General features: G+C 52.6%; 2 protein-coding genes across 2 annotated transcripts; both read right to left on the bottom strand.

The window, feature by feature from the left end:
- Window positions 1-323: 323 nt before the first annotated feature.
- TMEM11 (transmembrane protein 11) lies at window positions 324-9,177 on the bottom strand. The gene is made up of 2 exons (XM_021549767.3): window positions 9,066-9,177; window positions 324-1,268 (listed from the first exon to the last, which is right to left on the bottom strand). Exons 1-2 carry the CDS (start codon window positions 9,128-9,130, stop codon window positions 752-754), a joined length of 582 nt encoding a protein of 193 aa, XP_021405442.1. The 5' UTR covers window positions 9,131-9,177; the 3' UTR covers window positions 324-751.
- A 1,841-nt stretch (window positions 9,178-11,018) lies between these two features.
- Window positions 11,019-21,952, bottom strand: NATD1 (N-acetyltransferase domain containing 1). Its single transcript, XM_021549746.2, has 3 exons — window positions 21,799-21,952; window positions 14,948-15,066; window positions 11,019-14,273 (listed from the first exon to the last, which is right to left on the bottom strand). Exons 1-3 carry the CDS (start codon window positions 21,893-21,895, stop codon window positions 14,157-14,159), a joined length of 333 nt encoding a protein of 110 aa, XP_021405421.1. The 5' UTR covers window positions 21,896-21,952; the 3' UTR covers window positions 11,019-14,156.
- Window positions 21,953-22,836: the final 884 nt, after the last annotated feature.

Here is a 22,836-nt window from a genome sequence, read left to right as displayed (position 1 = left end):
AGATTTTGAGTTTAGAGCTAAAAAATGGGTTAATGCACAGGACTGGATTCTAAAATTTCAGGTAACAAGATGCAGTTACAAAGATGCCTTGTAGCAGGAGCAAGCAGCTCCTGTGTTCCAGGCAAAAGCAGTGGAATTGTGTGGTCAGGGCACAGCACAAAGGTAGGACAGGTGGACTCCCACCTTGGCAGCCCCCAACCCTGCATTGGCTCAAGGCATTTCAGAGATGTATCCGCCTTAGGAAGAACAAGAACAGAGCAGAATGTGTTTGTACCTGGACACTTAAAGCAGTATCACTTTGATAACAGTGACAAGAGAGCAAGAGCATTTGAAATTCTCATCCTTTAATGGTCAATGATAACTTCTGTCTGGTTCTGTGTAATACAATTAAACAATATACTTAAATGTTTCCCAAAAAACAAAAAAAGAGAAAAAAAAAGAAAAAAAAAAAAAAAAAAGAAAGCAGCTCTCACACCCCTTCTTTCTATTGCTTGCCTTCATGGACATTCTGCTGCTGGATTGGACTCCCCTGGCCTAACATACGGATCCCAAGTCACCACACATCCACATCTCAAGTGTAACGAAGAACTGAAAAACCTTGGTGCACCAGTGATGTGTTATTTGAAAAATAACAGCTCTATCAAACCAAATCCTTCCCAGTCTCCACCGCTTCTCAAAGAGGAAAAACAAAATGTTACTGTGGGAGTCTTAATACACTTGTCTTTGTGGGTTTCTCTCTTCCCTGCTGAAGTCATACAGCATAGAGTTCATAGATCTTCTTTACACAGTACACCAGGGCAGCGAGTGCTATCGTGTTGTGCAGTCTCTTTCTGTGCAGGTCGTCCTTCCTCACCAGCACCACGGGAGTGGACGAGGTGAGCGTATGCAGGGGCAGGCGCGAAAGTTTATAGGCATCGTACTCGACCTGGTACTTGCAGCAGGGATCAAACTGCCAGGAGATCCCGTAGAGGGTGCAGCAAGCCACGCTCAGCACTCCGGCGGGCAGGGAGATGTAGTGAGAATAATCGACTGGCAGTGCCAGGGGGGTGAAGAGGCAGGTGGTGCCCGCCAGCACGGCCGTCTTGTGCAGGCAGTTCCCCACGGTGATCCAGCGCGCCGTCTCGTCCCCGATGCGCGTGGGCTCGATCACGATGTACTTGTACTGCGCCTCCAGCGCCTGCTCCAGCTCGTACTCAAACTGGTCCTGAGCGTTCTCCCCGTTGTAGATCTCGTGCACAATGTAACAGTCCGTGGAGGACAAGGTCACCCTGGTAAGGGGAAATGAAGAATTAAAACTACAGGGCTGAAGGACGGGCTGTTCACCCACCGGATGGGAGAGCAGGACAGAAGTGGCCCAAGTGAGGGCAGCCCCTCAAGGTCACTGCCTCTGTTTCACGACCAGCAGCTTCTCAACTCAAGCTACATTTCATGTCAGCTGATTATTCCCGCTGTACAATAATTCATCCCAAAAGAAGGCAACATATTTTTCTTACCTTTTCCTAACTTGAAGGATCTAGAACAATTTGAGAAATAGGGTCTTGTAACAGTCCTGAAATGGTTTCTCACACTGATAACCCGAGCAGTTTCTTTGGAGAGAGCAGAAGTGTCACTCACACCTTAGTGACCACAACACATCACTGAACAAGCCACACAGACTTCAGGAGCTTTCACAGAAACCAAGACAAGCAGCTCACTGATCAGGAGGACAAGCTGCTCTGGGAGGTTTGGAGAGTGGAAGCATCTCCAGATGAATACATTTCTTTTCTGATGCAGCTTGCTATTTAGTCCTCCATATTAACACAGCCTAGTAAATCCATGGTAAATCCAAAAAGGATGGTCAAGGAACATTGCTGAAAGGGAAGGTGAAGAAGGCAGCAGAGCATTCAGTTTGTGGCAGAACGCTTTACTCCCTCACCTGAAGTGGGATGAAACAAAGAAAGACACAAGTTTTTAACCCAGGTACTGCTTAAACAGTGAAAAAAGAGCTGCTCACTTCACCTGGGAGCACATTTCCTACTCAGGGGATTCAGGGAACCTCTATTGCAGCAGCAGCTTTCAGCTACTTAATGTCACATCAATTTCCACCTTCATCCACCCCCTTCACCACATCACCTTATATATGCAGCTACATTCATGTACAGACTGCTAAGAAATAGGATTATGACTGTACACCTGCTCTGAGAAAGCGTAAAAAACCTATCCACCAGAACCAGGCAAAATCCTCACTTCTGAGCAGAAATGAATATTTCTGGCATACTTGTGCTTAACCAGAGCAAAACTGAGCACGTGGCCTAGCAAAGATAAAAATATCTAGCAGATTCCTTTAGCAGAAGGAGAACAAATCACACATCTGACCTAATCACAACGGACAAAACAGCCTCATCCTAACAGCATTTAGACCACCATGATACCGGGAGGAACACACTGCTGATGTGGAGAACAGAATGAGCACTTTTTGCTCCATTAGTACAGTGGTACTTATGTGCATGCACTGGAAAATAAGGGAGAAAAATACACATTCACAAGCTGCTGTTGCCAAACATTATCCTTAATGTGCAGCTCCACTCAGGCTGCAAAGGGGATTGAGCAGTGGCCAGCTGTAATCAAGAATATTGTTAAATTACAAGCTGTTGCAGACACGGCTGGGTTTGTAACAGCAGCAAACATCAACCAGCAGGACCTGAGAGGCACCACCCTCTCCCAAAGCACAGTCATAAGCAGGTTCATTAAAAGTCCAGCTGGAATTTATATAACCTACAAGGAAAACTCAACTTACAATGTAGTTATTATTGAGTTCCTTGCAGTGCATTTCCCCCTTGGCCTGTTCATGGGTAGAAAGAAAAATAAAAATCCACCTTAATTCTGTGCATGGTAGGGACTTCTTTAGAGCAATGAGTTGTTAGACATTGTTGGGAAAATTACCATTAACCCTTTCACACAGGATGTGGTGGGCTCTGATGTTCTGCAGTGAATTGAGAGGTATTTAGAGAAAAAAATGTAAGTATAGGATCTATATAAGGAGTTTCTAACAAGAAAGGAGTTAAGCAGGTGTTACACTGACACCAAGGACACAGCTGGTCATGGTTTCTGCCAGGGATTCTTTTCCCTGATAAGAGCTGCTCCAAGTGCAGCTTCTTCCAAATCAAAAATTCCAGTTTCATTGCAAAAGACACATAGAGGCTTAAGGTAACTGCACACCACCACCCATATCTTTGTGAAACCACTTGCAAGGCCATAATGACTTCATGGAAAAGCTATTGCTGAAAGGCATTTTCAAGCTGGAAGCCAACTCAGTGCTAACACAACTCTCCAGACAAAATTATAAAATAAAATATTTCCAACAAGGAGCACTTTCAGTGTTTTGTAATACCTAGGAACATGCAGATGGGTGGGCAAAACAGAGAAGCAGAATCCAAATTCAACAGAGACCTCTCAGAGGCTTAGGCACAGCACAGTTGTCATTCCACATCTCCCTGTCATCCCTGGGAAAACATGGATGAAGCCAGCCCATTCCTTCCCTGCCTGTGCAAGAGCCATGGGAAATGAGCTTCTAACTCTAGGAATTCAGGATCTACATTACATGGGATTTCTCCAGGCTCAGCACCAGGACAGGTGGCACTAGCAGCCTCATTTCTCCTTGCTCTGCTCTAGCCTGTTCTTCCCTCTGAACACCCCTTTTTTCCTTTCACCATCACTGCACAAGCAGAGCCACACCACAAGCAGCCACCTGTCAGCAGGAATCCAGCAGACTGGCCAGAGGCAGCATTCTCCATCTCCTCTGGAATTTTCTGGCTTGCCAGGCTCTGGGGCTTTGTAACAATAAAGTTGAGAAAAGCACATGCTTTTATTTTTTGGCCTCCCATGCCAAAACAAGCAGAATTTAAAGTATGTTCTGCTGAAAAAAAAAAAATCACTGGGAACTGAACAGCACAAAGGCTCTGTCCCTGAAAAGTCTGCCTCCCAACTGTGCTGTTTCTCCAAATGAGTCTTCTAAAATCAGAATAAATCTCTATCATAGTGCTGAAGCTGCAAATGGCAAAACAGCCAATCCAAAAAAGGTATCTGCTTAAATAGGACATTTGAAGAGTCAGCAAAGCAGGCAACAAGTCTCAGTTTCTGCACAGGGAAGTGGGGTTATCATGTATTATTTCCACATAAGAATTGGCTGCCCCTGGAGCATGGAAAGCTGAAAAGTGTTTGGATTTCAGATGATAGAGACACTGACTTGTGGGCTTGAGGAGGCTTCAGCTGAGAGACAACTCTCCTGACACAGCCTTTCCATTGAACACAGCAGCTGCACACCAACAAATCCAGTCAAAGCAACTGGATTTGCTCAGACACTGGAGGCTGTGGAGTTTGCCTTTTGGAGCTTGTGACAAACACAACTGCAGAGCTGTGCAAGTCTGAGCTGGCATCCACCACATAACTAGTGTGGGGATTTGATATAAATGCCATTTTACTTGAAAAAATAGTAAAAAATCACAGAGCACTTAATGCCAGAAGACAGAAAATGCTGCCAGGTGTTCAGAAGCCTGATAGGTTGTTTACTAGACAGACCAGAGCCTAAAAGCAGCAGTTAATATTATTCAATCAGATTATTTTCCAGGACCTGTATCCTCACTCCAAATAAGAGGGAACAGTTAAAAAATTTGTACAGCTGTTCTGTAGGAATATTTCTCGGCCTTATATCCAAATATTTATTCTACTGCAGCTTCAGGCATTCTATATTTGAGAACTTTTAGTGTCTCATTCCTGGTGCTCAATGAATGCCTGGATGGGAGAATGTGACAGACTCTCAGCTATTTAGCACAGCAAGATGTAAATCACTTAAAACTCAACGATGTCAAATTTTGGTATTGCCGAAGTTAAAAATAAGGAATCCATTGTTAACAGAGCTACAGCAGCAGGAGGGGCAGAAGTGTCTGTTAGCTATAGAGCAAGCTTCAAATTACATTTGGATTGTATCCCTAACATGGGAATATGGGAGAGCACCAGGAGAGGGTGAACAATAGCAGCTCCAGCAGTTCATCAAATCCTGAAATTGTTTGGGTTGCAAGGGACCTAAAATCCCATCTGGTTTCACCCCCTGCCATGGCAGGGACACCTTCCACTGTCCCAGGTTGCTTCAAGTCCCGTCCAGCCTGGCCTTGGACACTTCCAGGGATCCAGGGGCAGCCACAGCTGCTCTGGGGACCTGTGCCAGGGCCTGCCCACCCTCACAGGGAAGAATTTCTTCTGAAGTTCCAGTGTCCAGAACAGCTCCATTTCTCTGCCTCCACCTTGGAAGCAAGCTCCTGAAAACAGCAAGCTGCCTGGTAAATGGAAATTTCAATTGGATAGTCTTTATGGATGAAGAAATAAGTGACATTCTAAAGAGGTGGCACAATGTCACTCTACGTTTTGCCAGGTGCCAAGTGGCAAAAGCAGAAACAAAGGAACAGAGCACTGAGAACAAGGCAGGGAAAAGCATCCTGGGAGAACCCTCAGCATCCTCCTACCACTGCCCACCTGGAGGGAGAAGGACTGAGCCTCCTGAGTTTGTTGCCTTCAAACTAATGGCACCTGCCAGACAGGCTTCTTTTAGTGAGGGTTTCAAGTTATCCAACTGTCTCAGTTCTGCAAATGCTCAAAATCACACTTGGAAACGATCTTAAGCTGCACAAGTACAGTTCTGAGCAAAAATAAAAGTTCTTTTGAGCCCCTCCCATAACACGTAGGTCAAGTTTTGTTAAAAGTTTTCTTTCTGAGTTTTGCTCAGAGCACCAAACAATCAGATTAACTGAAAACGGAGACCAGTTTGATAAGTAGTTAAAAAAATTAGAAAGGAGAAGCTTGCAGCAGTGTGATAACACCTGGTCACAAGCAGCACACACAGCCCAGCTCAGCAGTGCAAGATCTCAGAAAAAAGACATTACAGATGGCCAGAGCTGTCTGGGAGCAATGCTGGCATCTCAGCCAAGCTGGAGGAAGTTAACAGAGTCAAGGCATGACAAATCCAAACACTAAACTTCCCTCCCTCCAACATAAATCCTTCCTGAAATTGAATTTAATTTCAAGATTAAGAAATAGGCTGTGGCCTGGCTTTAATTCTCAGTGGAAATATTCCACCTCCCAGTCATATTCCCCAGTGTATGCTTCTACTCAGGATATGGTGCACAGAAAGCACAAACACATCCCACCCTAAACACCTGGAGAATTGTTTCTCTGCTGAAGGTCCCCACAATTTACCAGGCTCAAGCCCTCAGCCAGGGCTGTCAGGCCTGGGGCTTTAAGAAGGGCACTCAAGCAGAGGAAGAACAGGAAATGCAGAGCAATAAAGCAAGACTTGAATTCAAAAGATGCACCTTTAATTCAAATAAGAAAAAATGACAGGAGAACATTGGGAAGCTCTTCAAGCAGCCTTAGGGAGGGACAACATTACCTGAACTCTAAGGAAAACATCACCAGACCATTACAACAAATCCAGCCCCAGACAACAAGGAGGTGTCAATTTTAAGTGAACTAATGATTAGCCAGGCTGATGGAAATAGGTCAATCATTGCTGCAAGCAGAGCACCAGAAATCTGAGCAGTGCAGGTAGCAAAAGGAGAGCTCTGTGAGGGCACTGAGGAGCCAGTGCAGGCAGTGGTGATGACATGGAAGCTGTTCTTTGCAGAGTTTGTCAGAACATCTCCCAGGGGAACAAACAACATGCTGTCCCCGGCTCTGGTGGGCACTGGGCTGCCTTTTATAGAAAAACACCCAGCACAATCCAGTGTCTGTTCTGTATGAAAAAGTTGTTTTGGTCTACAGATTAACAATTCCCTTTAGATAGGCTCCATTAAAGAGTCTATCCAGAATGCAGAAAAACAAATATTTAGTTGGTTCCCTTCAGTGTTTTTGGTTATTTTGTTTAACATTATTATTTCACCACCAGAGCCAGCTGGAGTTCACAGTCAACATCCTTTGAAATTAATGACCTTACATTCACTCCTAGCAAGGGAAGCACTTTTTAACCAATCATAGCTTTCTCTGTATCAATAAGGTCACTTATGAAGGGACTCAGTCTCCACAGATATGCTGGTCTATTTTTTTTTTTTTTAATAATTTTAAATGAAAGCTGCTGTAGTCTCACAGCAGACAGGATTTTATTCAGTACCGAGTCTCCTCACACCACCTCCGACACACAGATGCCTTTTAGAGCAGCTGGCTGACAACTACAAACACTCCTTGAAACAGCTCAGTTACCAGGAAAACTGGATCAGCACATTCAGTTCAAAGGAACGTGGCTTTGGACAAGAATCCTGCCCAGAGTAAGAAAACTGTATTCAGCTATAAAAAGCACATGTCATCCTGTGGTGACATCAGGTCTGTCAGCGCTGCCTTTGCACAACCGGGGCTGCAGCAGCCTGACAAGACAGGCAGGTGTGGTTTGGGATCAGCCCTGATGGACACACAGAGGCCCAGTCACCCACATCTCCTGCCAGGAAGAAGCAGCACCTCGCTGACATCACCCAACACCTTTTGGAATTCTCCTCCTGTCATGTTCGTACACGGTGACACCTGAAGAACCACCAGCTTTTGCTGGAGATTGTGAAATGCTGCTCAGGGGAGGATCTGCTGTTCTGTTCTCTTCCATACCCTTCTCAACAGCAAAGGAAAAATAATACAAGCAGCAGGTTCATGGAGTGACTCGTATTTAGGAATATTTTTGATCATAAGATCAAGAGCAATCACAGCTTTGAAGAAAGATCACTTCAAACAACAATTAAGATTATTGTACAGGTCACAGATGAAGTTACACAGTGACAACTCACTTTTAAGTCTGCGTCAGTTTTCACCCTGGAAGAGTAATTGACGTTATTAAGTGTTCTTTTCCATATTCTGTTTCTTCCCTTCTGCTGGGAGGACACGTCTGCCACATGAAAACTCCACACCTCCCGTGCTGGGGCAGTGCCAGCACTGGGTGCAGACAGTTTTACCACTGTGGTATTCTTAGCTGTTTATTTAAACCACGCTGATGCAAGAATTCCATTGGCCCTTCCAGTTCAATTACTTTTGAATTCCCTGAACATAGGCAGCATTCCTGCAATTCACATTAGCGCCAGAATTTTCAGGGCTACTTGTGGCTCTCCTTGCTAGGGTAGATTCAACAGCATCAAAGCAAACACTGTTGGATCACAGCAAGGCAACAGATTTGAGGCAGAAGCCACAAGACAAATAAAGGGGGATATCTGAGTTTCTAATTAAGAGGGATATCAGAGTTTCGAGGCGAGGCGGCAGGACAAAGGAAAACTCAGAGAACACTGCAGCAGCTTTCAGCAGCTGCCGGTTACATCAGTCAGCCCTGGGGCAGAACAGAAAAAATGCCAACGTCAGGAAATGCGGGATAAACCCAGACATTTTCAGCAGGTGGAGAGCTGTGCACATAGATTTTAAAGTAGCTCGACCAGGCACTGTCTTAAGCAGTGCCAGGGGAGGTTCAGATCGGACGTTTGGAACGATTTCTTCACAGAAATGGTGATTAAATCCTGGAATGGGCAGCCCTGGGACGTGGTGGAGTCACCCTCCCCGGAGGTGTTTAGGCTGGCACTCAGCGCTCTGCTCTGGGTGTGGATCCGTCACAGGTTGGACTCGACGACCTCAGAGATCTTTCAAACCTAACTGATTCCATGAGATATCTCTCAGTCTCTTTTCCCCAATTTACAGCTGCGATTCGCAAACTCCCGCCGCTGCTCCGCGGGTATTTCCAGCCTGTGCGCGGTACCGAGCCCGCTGCCCGCCGCCGCCCCGGCAGAACGAGGTCACCCTGGAGGACTCGCCGCTCCCTCCCCGCCTTTAAAAATAGCCGTGGACGGAAGGAGCCTCCCGGGGCCGGCCCTCCTCTAGCCGGCCCTCAGCGCCGCATCCCGCCACGGGCCGCGCTGACCTTCCCGGGCCGGCCCCGCCGAGCGCCCCCGGCCCCTCCGCGCCCGCCCCGCCCGGCCACGCTCCCCTCGCGGCGCCGCCGCCCGTACCGCGGGGTCGCGGGGCCGCGGCGGGCGGTGCCGCCCCGCAGCCCCCGCCGCCCCCCAGCCGCCCCTCACCTGTCCCGGCCGCCGCCGCTGTTGGTGCCGCCGGGCCCCGCGCGCCTCCTTCCCCACGCCGCCATCTTGGAGACACTCGCCTCGCAAATGTCTCCGCCGGCGGCCCGCGGGCGCGCCGCGATGCCCGACGGAAGATGTAGTGCGTGGGGGCGGCGGCGGCCGTTGCTCGGGGTGGGGCTGAGCCCGCGGAAGGACTACAATTCCCACAGTGCCTCGCGCCGCCGCACGGCCGCGGGGGGCTCTGGGGCGTGTAGTCCCGTGGACGGGGGCGGTGCGGCCGGGTGGGCTCCGCGGTGAGATCCCGGTGAGACCCTCGGCCGCAGCCCCGTCACCGGTGGCGGAGCGGCTCCGCGGGGCTCGGCTCGGCCCGGCCCCGCCGCCCGGGACCTTCCAGCCGGTGGGAGGAGCGCGGCGGCGAGTCCCGGCCTGCCCCGCGGCCCCGCCGTAAGGGGATGCGGCTGCCCCGGGTGGGCACCGCTAGGCAGCCTCAGCATCGCCTCCCGATCCCAAAAACGCAGGAGGTTTCTTCCCTGCAGGTCACTAGGGATGGAGGATCTCCTGAGAGACTGAGCGGTTTTGGGGTGAATTCCGCCTCCTTGGTAATAAATGGGTTCTTTCTATAACATCCTTAATCAGTATCAAAGAGGTGCCGTGAACAGGGAGGCTCCCCTGCTGCATCTCTGAGGAGGAATAAATCACAGAACCACTTGGGAAAAAACCCTCAAGATCATCAAATCAACATAAAGTTTATAACCAAACGCTCCTCTAGAATTGCAATGTAGCTTTGGTACTGCCAGAGGTTTCCCAGCTCCTGTGGATCCATCAGGTTCTGTGGAGGGTGCTTGGATGGTTATCTCCAGGATGCCTGAGCCTCTGCAAGGCTCCCTCTTGCTCCCAGCCGGATTCCTCCCTGAAGAGGAGCCTTTTTAACAGAAATTTTAAATTTTCCCTTATCAAACAGCAGCTCCTTGCTCCGCACCCCCTTCCTTCTCGGAGCCCTCCTCCAGCCTGACAGTGCTGGCTCTGCATCCCCCGTTCCTAGAAAAAAAACCCTCATTTTGACAGCATTATTGCCAAGTGATGTGATGTGACTGAAGAGAACAAACCCCTGGCTGCCTCCACCTTCCCTGCTCCTCCACCCTGCAGGGCCCTCCCACACCGCTGTATTTTGGGGGGCAGCTGCTTCGGGGGAGGAAAACGCTGCATTCGCAGGAACAAGGAGGTGTTTGGGAAGTGTGCCCAGCCCAGAACGTGCAGCAGTGCTGGGACAGGCCGGAGCATGGACTGTCTGGAATGTGGAATGTAAACAGAGCGTGTTACCAGCAACAGCCCAGCTACAGATCCCAACTGCCTGGGCTGTCCCCCAGGAGCAGCAAACCCCAAGCTCCTGCTGCAGCCCAGGGGCAGCTTGTCACACTGGATCAAATCATAACTGTTCTCCACACCAACCTTCCCGGCAATTTGAGTTATCCAAATTCTGGTCTCAGCCTCTGTAGTCTTCACACAGCACTGGGAAGTGACACAAATGGCCCGCTAGGATCCTGAGTGTTCAGGATGGCTCCAGGAGGGAAGTGCCTTGTGTCCCTCTGAGTCAGCTGCCTGCCCACCTTGCTCTGGACAAGCACAGCAACTGGATATTTAAATATTTTCATTCTCACATTTTCAGTTATGATTTGATCTTAAAGCAGTGGACATAAACACTGAGTGTCTGCTCATCTACAGGACAACTCCCCAAGAGTGGCCTGAAATCCCGAGGAATGATGAAGGTAAGCAGGGCTGGTTCAGCTGGCAAGGGAGAGGAACCAGTTGTGATCCTGCTCACCCTGAGCTCTGCAGTCATCACGAGGTCAGCCAGCCCTGTGACCTCAAATGAAACACAATTTCACCCCTTACCTACTGATTGTTTGCAGTGGGAGCACGTGGTTCCCGCCAGCACAGCCCAGCCACTGCAGCTCAGTTAAGCCACACTTTTATTGTATTGTATTCCATGCATTATGTTCATGTTTTATAGTATGACAGAGGGAGGGATCAAGATAAATGTTAAACATAAACAAGAGCAGAAAGGTCGTTTGTAACAGGTCCTGAGAAGGAAAGGCACATCGTAACCACCGAATCCAACAGAACGGAAACCTTGGACAGAGGAAGACAACGCTGGAGAGCGGATGAGAGGGGGTGTTTCAAGTTGGGGGCTGTGGGAGCAGGTTTGACAGCCACCTGCATTCCCCCACCCACCAGAGGTCTGTAGTTCAAACGGGTTTGGGGAGCTCAGTATTCAACCAAACCACTTCCACACTCCCGTTGCCCGGGGAGAGTCCAAGATCCCAAACTCCTCCAGGCTTAATCAGCACCAAGGGGCAGCACAGGACTCAAAACTCCTTTCTGCGGAGACCAGCTGGGAAAAGGCAGCTGGTGGGGAGGCAGGGAAGGGCTACCCAGCACCGAGGGACCCCGAGCCGGGTCCCACCCGGCCGTGCAGGGTCACAGGAGCACCGTGGCATCGCTGGTCACCTGTGGGTATTGCTATTCACTGGCATCCAGGAGGAGGAAAGGCTGGGACAGAGCGTGGGCACAGCAGGGAAATGGTTGGCACAGACACTGGCACACGTCTCTGGCAGGTCAGACGCCGGGGGGGGTTGTAGCACCTCGAAGGGAAGCAGCAGCAGAACCGATGCTGTGCCCGGGTTAAGGCAGCGATCGCTGCGGGGATCCAGCGCCGGGAAGCTCGAGGGTCTTGCCAGAGCAGCACGGGGGCTCCAGAGCCAGGCTGGGCACGGGAATCTGCCCAGACAGCGAGCACAGCACTCCCTGCAGCCAGCTGACACAACAGGGAGCTGCTGCAGACTGCACACGGTGGAAATGAGCACAAAACCAGGACAGAGCTCAAACACTGCACCCAGCCCTGCTGTGGCAAAGACACAAGTGTCTTATCTTGGCTTCCAGGGCACAAAACAGCTTCACCTTGGAATCAACAGAAGGGATGGTTCAGTCATCACAGCAGTACCAGAGCCAGCCTTGCTCCTGTAACTATGTGTTGAAGTGTGTTTTGCATGTTAAAGAGGGAACATTTAGCAGTCCACGTTTCTTCTTGAGCCCCTTTAGTTTGTTACCTGCCACCCTTTCCCAGTCCCTCAAAGCCACCCTAAAAGGTCACAGCCTGGGTGAAATAAGCAGCAGGAGGGCAGAAATGAAGCAGAGGCAGGGCTGAGCTTGAAGCCTTTCCTGAGCAGCACAAGGCAGAAGTGGCTCTGCCCCCTGGCACAGGTGGTGGGCACGGGCAGGGGTCTCACAGCCTGCAGTGTGCAGGGCAGGGATGGAGGTTGGGAGTTTTGGAAGCCTGAGAGGGCTGTGCTGTGCTGGTGATGGGCAGCCCAAAAGCACAGGCAGGCAGCAAGGGTTCCCCTTGAGCTGGTGGTCAGGGACAGCTCAAGCTGAAATCCTGGCACAGGGTCTCCACCTCTGACCACCCCGACCAGGAGAGAAGATTTTGCATGAGTTTTTGCCTTTGCTGCCATGGATTTTGTGCTGGGCTCTGGGAAAAGGCTGAGCTGCCTCTCACCTAGGGCTTCAGTCACTCCGTGGCACAGATTGTAAACTTTAGTCCCTGCTGAGCTGAGCAAGGTCTGGATTTGATCTCCAGGTGAGAGGCTCTCCCTGTCCTGCCTGGCTGCAGCCCCCAGTGGCTGCTCAGGGCTGGGGGTGTTGAAAACATCATCTCCCTCACCACAGCCCTGTCTTGGCACACAACAAAATCCTGAGAGCTCAGTGTGAGATGCTCTGAGGTGTAGCTCAAACCCTGGAAAATGCAGGCAAGGTAGGACAGGCAGCAAGCTGGAACTTGGCAGTGCCCTGCCATCATGGTGCTACCTCTACATCTAAGTGTGGCAACAGGTTGTGCTACAGAATCATCATCCACAGAGGTAAGAGCACGAAATGAGGGTGTTTCTGCTGCTGGCCAAGGTCCCCACGATGCTGCCAGTGCCCTGAGCTTGGAGCTGAGTGGAGGCCCTGAGCAATGCCATGAGCCAGGGCTTCTTTCCAAAGGCTGTAAGGAGAAGCCATTGGAATCCACGTGGATGCAGGTGCCTCTAGCACTGAACCCTGGAGATGGGCCAGGAGCAGGTCCTGGAGGCCTCACCCTGCTGCTCTCAGGATGTCCTGATGGGGCTGATCTGGGGCACTGACAGGGATGCAGAGATGGGGGAAGCCTTCCTCTTCAGCTGCAGGAAACCACCCTGGTGCCCTGGCATGTCCCTCACTGCTTAGGCCAAGGCTGGCTGTGGGGCTGGTCTCTTCTCCTGAGCAGGCTGTGTCCACACCGAGGGCAGGGAGACAGGAATGACAGTCCATGGCCCTCTGGGATGCCACTTCAGGGTTGTGTAGAGAAGCTGGGCAGGAGCTGGCATCTCCAGGAAGCAGCATCTGCAACTCAGCCACATTTCTTCCTCTGCACAGACTCTGCCACGGCCCCTGCAGTCCAAGTCCACTCCTCACACGGCTCTTGTCTCTAGGCTTGTCACCATCCCAGTGTCTCCACAGCCGGTGCAGCAAAGCCCCCGAGGTGCCACCACAGCCCACATGTTCCTCTACGTGCTGCATGTGGGCTTGGGCACGGAGTGCTGCCCACCAGGTGCTGCAGGGGATGAACCTGACACCGGGCTGGGGCTCCTCCAGCACCTCCCTCTGTCCCACAAAGCTCAATCCACAGCATCTCCCCAGCTGCCAGGAGGAAAGGGGGGCCGGTACCCCATGCCCAGCCCTCACCAACATCCCCCAGCAAGTTCAAAGCTGTTGCCAAGCGGAGGGGAGAGGATGAGGTGCAGAACAAGTCATGCCCTGGCCTTGCGACGGAGTTTAGTGGAAAATTCACCCTCTTCTATCCCCTGGCTTGGCAAAAGCACTGGTGGGCACCACGTGTGCCCAGGGGCTGCAGCCATGCTCACACGCGGGCAGGGAGGAGGAGGTGGTGCCCACGCTCACGCCTACAAAAACCGGGAATTGCGAGTGTGGGAAGGGGTTTCCTGAGACTGCAGAGAAGCCAAGGCTGCCTTGAACAGTCAGGGCCAGGTGTGCTGGTGTGGGAGCAGTCCTGCCTTAAGGCTGCAAGTGTTCCAGGTACTGCGGCAGCGGGTTCTCCTTGACGTATTTCTGAATGTACCAGCACGTCAGGTGGGCCTTCAGGTCCTCCTCCACCACAAAGTCCAGGGCTGCCTGCAACCAGCAGAGATCAGATGGGTCACAACCAACACCCCCAGCCTCGTGGGAGCCCTGTACCCCTCACCCGGATGGGGGAAGCAGCAGGAGTCCCTCAGGTACCCCCTGTGCCAGGCAGGTGGAGGGAGAGGCTTGAGGGGAGGGCACAGCTGCCCTGCCACAGCCACCACATCACCACAGAGCCCCCACGTAACCCTCAACACATCCAGCTGGTGGATGCTGTGCTGCAGGTGACCCAGCCCATCCTGTGAAGGCCACCTTCATCATCCTTTTGTCCCCACTTACAGGGCCAGGGAGCACCCCACGGTCCCCCCACCGTTGTGCTGATGGCTCCTCAGCTCTCCCTGCACAGCCCAAGGCAGGCAGAGGGCTCAGGAGTGCAGTGAAGCTCTGAGAGGAGGGGTCCAGCTGGAGCTGAGGTGAGCCATCAGCCCCTGCACAAGGCTTTTTTGCTGGGAGGAGGAATAGAATGGATGACTGGCTGGATTTGCTGACACCCAGCTCCTCTTGCCACAAAAACAAGAATGTCTGACCCCAGATTTCCATCTGCCCCGCCAGCCACCCCATCTCCCAGCAGAGCAGGATTCCCACAGGGCACACACACAGTTCCAAAGTGACTCTTTATCCACAGCAGGGATGGCAGCAGCCCCTGTGGCCAGCTGGGGCCGTACCTTTGCCAGGTGCTTGGCAATTCCTCTCCCTCGATAGGCATCGGGCACCTCCGTGTGCTGCAAGTCCACGATCCGCTTCCCCACGTACTCGTAGAGCAGCACGGCCTTGTCGTGGCAACCTGAGTGAGGGGACAGAGGGGTGAGGGTTGGGGTGCCCCTGGAGAACCCACAGCAGGGAATGGGACAGAGGATTGAGGGTTGGGGTGCCCCTGGAGAACCCACAGCAGGGGATGGGACAGAGGATTGAGGGTTGGGGTGTCCCTGGAGAACCACCAGCAGGGGATGAGACAGAGGGGTGAGGGTTGGGGTGCTCCTGGAGAACCCACAGCAGGGAATGGGACAGAGGATTGAGGGCTGGGATGTCCCTGGAGGACCCACAGCAGGGAATGGGACAGAGGATTGAGGGCTGGGGTGTCCCTGGAGGACCCACAGCAGGGAATGGGACAGAGGATTGAGGGCTGGGATGTCCCCTGAGAGTCCCCAGCAGGATGGGCAGTGCTACAGCATCCCTCATGCCATGGAAATGGCTCTGGTGCTGGGTTTCAGTGGTGGCTTTGCTCTCAGTGACACCTGGATGTCCTCTCTGGTCCCCCTTTCTAAGTCCCAGGAGCAGGAGTGAGTTTTTGAGCCAGCCCAGAATCAGTGATGCCAGCACAACATGTTTAGGGTAGGAAAGCAGCTGTGGGGAGGGAGGAGATGTGTTGATGGTGGGGGAGAGTAAAAAGAAGAGGGGAAAAAACAACAAAGCTGACCTAGGTAACAGCTAATTAATTTCTCCTCCAGCACAGTTTTTTTGTTTTTTTTTTTTTTTTTTTTTTTTTTTGTTTTGTTTGGTTGGGTTTTTTTTTTGTTGTGGCACATAAAACAGGACAAGACTCCTTGGTCTGGTGTTGCAGCATTGTCTAGACACGTTTTGGGGAGGATGCTGGGGAGGTGAATCCCACAAACACACAGGAAAGCACACACAGGTGTGCAAGGGAGGGGAGCTGTGCACACAAATTTACATGTACACATGCACAGGTTTCCTGTTTCAACACCCTGACTTTTCTCACAGCAGCTCAGTTACAGGAAAAAAGAGGTTTCAGCTCATGAATAAATCAGAGGAGTCAGAACACCCCTCTGGTTTCACCCACAGAACCTGAGCCTTCAGTGCAAAAGCAAATGTTTCATTTCTAGAGAGTTTCTGTACTTAAAAGTGAGTTTCAGAAATGCAAGAGCCCAATCAAACAGACAAGATTGATTAAAATAATGAGAACTTTTCTTTCTCTCCAATGTTTTTTTTTATGGCTGAAGGGCTGCAAAGTTCACCTGCATTCAGGATCTGCTTTAGCTGAGCTCAATACACTCCATTTCACTGCATTTCAGCTGACAACTCCAGCTTCCCTCATCCCTGTACTCAAGAGAAACTAGAAAGGAGCCCATTGGAATTTTGTGTTTCCAGAGAAGCAGCTCAAGCTTTTATTCCTGCTCCTTTTATGCAGACACTCGATTCTCCTACACTGGATGGAAACCTTCACATTTCCAGCCCGAGTTTATTCCTGCTGGTTTCTGCCCACTCCTTCTTGTGCCAACATTGTTCTTGGGTGGACATAAATAATTTCCCTCCCTGCCATCCCCCCAAGTATTTCTAGGCTTCAGTCCTGCCCCTCTCAGCTCTGGTTCACCAAAAAGCTTTGAGTTTCCCCCAGAGAGAAAAAAGGGAGCACTGCAGTGTTTCTCCACGTGGATCCAGGCACCCCAAAAAAGCCAAGGGAGCAGGTAAAGCCCTTCCCCAGCAGCACAGACTCATCTTGCTGGAGAGAAACCTGCCCAGGCTGGGGCATGAGGTGTCCTCACCCTCACAGAGCATTTGGTGGCAGCTCTCAGGGGTGGCAAGGGCAGAGCTGGCAGCACCAAAGGCTGTAAAATGATCTTATAACAGCAGCTTTCACTCGTTCCAGCCCTTCCACCCCACTCTCCTCCCAGGCTAAAACTTTCCATAGCCTCTGCCTGAAGCTTTGAGAAGTTTAAAACTAAATTAAGCACAGAACAAAAGATCTTTTTTTCTTTAAATACACTTTTAAAATATATGGCCTGTTTAGAAGTATCGAAGACACAAATGCATTTTAAAGCTGAAGGTGATACAGTCTTTGGAGGATCTCAGACATGTCCTGGACAGGTTTTTCTTCAATATTCCCAGCAGCACAAACCCCCAGCCAGGACAGGAGCTGCAGAGTGCCACCAGGGCACAGATGAGCACACACAGAAAGGATTTTACAACCAGCCTGATTTTACAGCAGAGAGTCAGTGCTGCTGGAAACTGAGCCCAGTTCAGGAAAACATCCCAGCTCAGCCAAGTGCATGATGACATCCACACACGCTCACCTCAGTGGCACAGCACACGAAACCAAGGCCACTTGTGCCACGGGGTGTGATGCAAGCCCTGCAGGTCACAGCCAGGGCTGGGAATGAGCCAACCCTGGTGCTCTGTGCTGCCCTGGCCATGGCAGCAGCTCCCAGGAAAGCTGGAAGGGGGGCTGGGAGCAGGGCTGGCCCTTCCTGGGAGCACCCAGCCCCAGCTCGGTGCAATCCCCCCCAAAGAGAGAGGGGGCACAAGCAGAAACCCCAAAACAGGGCGTAAGAGGCACCTCCTGCCAGCCTCCAGCCCGTGCCACCCCCGGGGCTCTGGGACAGGAGGTGCCAGCCTGCACTGACAGAGTGAGCACAGACAGCCCCGGGAGCTGCCCTGGATGTTGCTGGCACCAGGGAAGTGGAGTGGCTGCAAACCAGCACAGCCAGAGAGGAGCAGGGTGGCAGCAATGGCAGCACGGCCGGTGCCCTGTTCGCCCTCCGTCCCCCCTCCACTCACAGGGGGCACAGGGAAGCTTTTCTGGGAGCTGGGCAAGGGACCAGGTCTAACCTGGCTCTCCGTGGAGGGTTTGCTTCCATGGAGCAGTGGTGGGCTCAGTTCTGATGCCAGACAAAGTGCCCGGGCTGGGTGGCTCAGGAGCCTGGGGGAGCAAGCAGAGAGCCCAGCCCAGCTGAGGAAGGGACACATCAGGGACACACAGGCACCCCACTCCAGCCCATCCTTCTCCTGGCATACACAAAGTGCCCACGGAGGGGAGGTGCAGCACTGCAGGACTGTCCCTTACCCCTTCTCCCTGTCCCCCTGCACCAACCCCAGCCCACGATACCCCTCCGTGTGCCCAGGACCTCTGGCTGCTGCCTGCAAGGCCAATTCCTGTGCCCCAGCCCCCTTTGGACACTGCTGCAAAGCCATTCCCTGGGAGCAAGGGCACAGAACAAATGCCAGCCCCATCTCCCAGGAGCAGGAGGCAGCTCAGGTCTTCTGCTGCTGAGCCAAACATTGCCGGGGGAGGAAAAAGCAAAAGCTGTGTGTGGGGTGGGCTGAGAGGACAAGAAGTCCTGAGGAGCTTGTGCATCCCAGGCTACAGCTCTGCCTGCCATGGGCTGGCCTCACTCCCCAGGGAGCTACTGGCATGTTACTAGGGAGAGAAAACACAACAGAGCACAACAGCCAGAGTGGAGACAGCACAACCCTCGTGGAGGGGCCTCACTGGCAGGAATGGCAGCAGAGGGGGCTGGTTTGGAGCAGTTTCCTGTTTAGGAGCTCTCTGGAGGTGCCTGTGGCACGGGAGGAGCAGGGATGGCTTTGATGCAGTGTCTGGTCACAGATCTTTGGTCCCTGCTGCACACTCAGCACCTTCCCCCCTCCTGGAAAGCATCTGCCCCATTATGGAGGAAAGCTCCAAGGCATGACCTGCTCCAGTTTTCCCAATAAACCTGAGCCTGGGCTCCTGGACAAGGAGCTCCTGAGGCTCAGATCAGCAGCGGGCAAAGCAGGAGCTTCCAGCCAAAATCCTGCCCAAGTGCAGCTGGGGAGGAGGGGGAGGTTTGGGAAGTGTGGCATGCTGCAGCCAGCAGAAGTGTTGGAGCTCGAGCATCCCTGAGGAACTGGAGCTGCTCCATGCACGGGAGCCTGATGGGTGTGATGGGCATCAAGAAGTGACAGCAGCTGCTGCTAAAAGCTCTTCTCCTGCCCCAAACATCTGTGCCAGCAGCTGCACCAACCAGCCAACTGCTCTGGCATGGGGGGTCCTTTTGGGTTTCTTGTTTTGACCTGAAATTTTGTCTCAGAGCCAAAGAAACACCCAACTATTCCTGACAAAATCAGCCTATATGATTCCCATGGAAGCTTTTAGCTTTGACAAATTGATGTTTTCCAAGAGAGTCTCTGCACAGGGAGGTTTCTGGCTGGCTCAGGCTGTTAGTCACATCCTAGCCCATTACAAATCCAGTTGGGTGTCTTTCTGCCTTCCTCTCCAGGGATAACGAGGCTCAGTGAGGTCTGGTTATAATCAGCTTTACTTTCAGCTTCTAAATGCTCCTTCATTTGGGATGCAAGGGGAAAGGGAACGTGTTCAAGTGAAGCAGCTGCTCCTATCAGAGTTTCAGCAGCTACTGCAGCAATGAGGGGAGAGAAGGGAGGAACCAGCAGGGAAAGGAAAGACAGGGCAAGCCCCAGAAAAATCGAGTGCAATTCATCTCCCTTGTGCACAAGGAGGAAGTCCTGCCACGAGGTCACACAGGGGCACAGAGGCAAGCACAGGATGATGCTGAAAACGAACACTTTCACAAGCAGTTCACAGCTTTCACTATCTCAGGCCTCCTGCTCCAGGGATTTCCAGAAATTCATCACCATGCAAAGTTTTCTACCCAACATCACACCACCATAAACCACCAGCTGTCAAAGTCTGGCTGCTTGGTGCCTGCTGCATCCATGTTTTCCCAGGGTATCATCCACACTTGACATTTAGCAGAAATGAGGACATCACAGGAAAGTTGAAAGCCCACAAACTGCTGTTCATCTCTACCACAGCTCAGTGACACAGGACAAGAGTGCTCTCTGAGGGACATGGAGGTCACTTTGATGCTAAAATCTGTGTCTGACCCATTTCTTGTCATTCCCTGCTTGCTGCAGGGAAAACCTCCCAGGGCATTCCACACCAGTGATGCTCATCGTGCCAGGAGCAACAAAGAGCAGTGCAGGAAACAAACACCCTGCCACGCACTCCCACAGAGATGTTATCTCCTGACCAGCTTCCAGGGCTTGGCTGCTACCAGCAAGTGCCTGACAAGGAGGAGGAGAGGTGGATCACCCACTGCACGTGGATGTTAGTCAGTCAGCACAGCAGCACGGCCACCATCACAGCAGGACACTGCTCAGCTCAGCTGCCTGGCGTGGCTGAACTCACAAAAAAGGACTCAGACTCCCTGAACTCCCAGAAAAAACACAACCTTGACCATGGGGGTTCACCTGGGTGAGCCCACGGCCACACTGGATGGGGCTTGGAGCAACCTGGCCCATGTCTGGGCACACAGAAGGTGTCCCTGCCCAAGGCTGGAATGAGATGAGCTTTAGGATCCTTCCAACCCAAACCATCCTGGGATTCTGTGATGCCATGACCCCCTGCTGAATCAGAAGTTTCTGTGCTGATTCACACACAACTCCCACAGCTGATTCTCTCCCTCTCAAAGTTCACCCTCCCCAGTCACGACTCATCCCTGCTCAGCCACCAAACGCTGCTGGGCCCATGGTGTGGCTGGCAGAGCTTTTATCCAGAAAACCACGATAAAAGATTACATTTCCCTAATAATTCTTGACCCTTGGCTGTCCCCTCTATTTCCTGCAGACACCAACTTCACTGGCTGGGACAATGCTCTGATGGTGGCAGTGGGGACCCAGCACCTGGGATCTCGTTTGATCTCAGGCTGAAATCTGAAATAAGCAGTTGGTGAAATTGTTTTCTCTGCACTGTCTCCTCCTTCCTTGCTCCACCACTGCCGAGCCTCCAGCCTGCACTTTGTAATTAGTGGTTGAAATGAAAATGGGGTGGGGGGAAAGAGAAGTCTAAAATAAAATCTGGACTATTCTTGTTGTTTTATTGACGAAGCCTCCTGCATTCCCTATGATTTCTGAACTACATGCTATTTTTTTTTTTTTTTAAGGCAGCTACCCTGCAATTTCTGCAGGGCAGCGAGGCAGTTTTACCCAGAGTAGTTCTCAGTATGACAAATGGATGGGAAAGAGATGCCGGGATCGTTGACTATCTGTAATTAACCATTAAGATGAAGGCTGGGAAAGAATCAGTGCACCACAGAGAAATTTTAGTGGCACCTACTTTTTTTTTTTCTTTGTTCACTCCACCCAATATGTGACGGACTTTTTGGGGGTCACTGTGTCACCAGAGCTCCACAGGTGGCTGTCACAGCTTGGATCCGTGTCGTTGGTCCTACAGAACCGCGGCACCCACCGTGCTGGGGTTTCCCTGAAGGAACATCCCCAGAGGGGCCCCGGTTCCCAGCACCCCCACATCCCCCGCAGGCACCTGCTCCCGGGGGGACCGGGGCAGTGCCCCCCAAGCTGCCCGTGTCCCCACCGGGCTGCACACACACCCCAAGCGAGGGAGCCCAGCGATGCCGCATCCCCTGCGAGAAGGTTTTGGGGTGCAGGAAGGGCTGGGGCGGGGGGTCACACCGCGGCAGGGCGGAGAGCACGGGGGAAATGCAGCGGGACTCAGCGGCACGGCAGGAGGGGGAACCGGGAGAAACGGGGGAAATCGGTGAGAACGGGAAAAAGGGGCAGGAAGAAGAAGAAAAAAGGGGAGAGCAACGGGGAGGAAGAACAGGGAGGGGAAAGGGGGGAGAGACAACGTGGGGTGGGGCGAAGGGGGGGAACAGCGAGAGCTGAAGAGGAACGGGGATCCGGAGCGGCCAGCGCGGCCGGACCGGGGCGGAGGGCGGAGGGCAGCGGTAACGTCCCGGGAGCCCCGAGCGCCGCCCCTTACCGTTGAGCCGCACGGTGAACTGCCGCCGCTTGCGATCGTGCTCCACCTGGATGGGGCAGCCCTGCTCCAGGAGGCCGAGCGGCGCGGAGTGCGCCATGGCGGTGCCGGTGCCGGTGCCGAGGCGCGGTCGGGCCCGGCGCGGCCGCGGCCGCAGGAAGCCCCAGCTGTGCGGCACGTGCCCGCCCCGCAGCCAATGGCCGCGCCGCGCTTTTGTTTTGGTACGGCCGCGCGGCCCTTAAAGGGGCAACGCCAACGCCGCCGTGGGGACCGCAGGCAGCCCAGGCGCCCCCGCGCGGGCGGCGCCGCCACCAGCGGCCGCCGGAACGGCGCGGGTTCGGTACTGGTCCCGTGCTAATTCCGCACTGGTTCTGTGCAGATTTGTCACTGGTACTGTGCTGGTTCGGCGCTGGTCCCGCACTAATTCCGCACTGGTTCCGTGCTGGTTCGGCACTGGTCCCGCACAGGTAACTGTACTGGTTCTGTACCGGTCCCACACTGGTCTCACACTAATTCTGCACTGGTTCTGTACTGGTCCCACACTAATTCCGCACTGGTTCTGTGCTGGTCCCATACTGGTTCTGTGCTGGGTCGGCACTGGTCCTGCACAGGTTCTGTACTAGCTCTGTACCGGTCCCGTTCTGGTCCTGCACTAATTCCACACTGGTTCTGTACCGGTCCCGCACTGATTCCACACTAATTCCACACTGGTTCTGTGCTGGTCCCATACTGGTCCCACACGAGTTCTGTACTGATTCTGTACCGGTCCCGTTCTGGTCCTGCACTAATTCCACACTGGTTCTGTGCTGGTCCCATACTGGTTCTGTGCTGGTTCGGCACTGGTCCTGCACAGGTTCTGTACTAGTTCTGTACTGGTCCCGTTCTGGTCCTGCACTAATTCCACACTGGTTCTGTACTGGTCCCACACGGTTTCTGTACCAGTTCTGTACCGGTCCCACACTGATTCCACACTAATTCCACACTGGTTCTGTGCTGGTCCCATACTGGTCCTGCACGAGTTCTGTACTGGTTCTGTACTGG

This window comes from Lonchura striata, chromosome 16 (genome assembly GCF_046129695.1).
Source record: "Lonchura striata isolate bLonStr1 chromosome 16, bLonStr1.mat, whole genome shotgun sequence".
Taxonomy (NCBI): Eukaryota; Metazoa; Chordata; class Aves; order Passeriformes; family Estrildidae; genus Lonchura; species Lonchura striata.
This window is presented reverse-complemented; position numbering and strand designations above follow the sequence as displayed.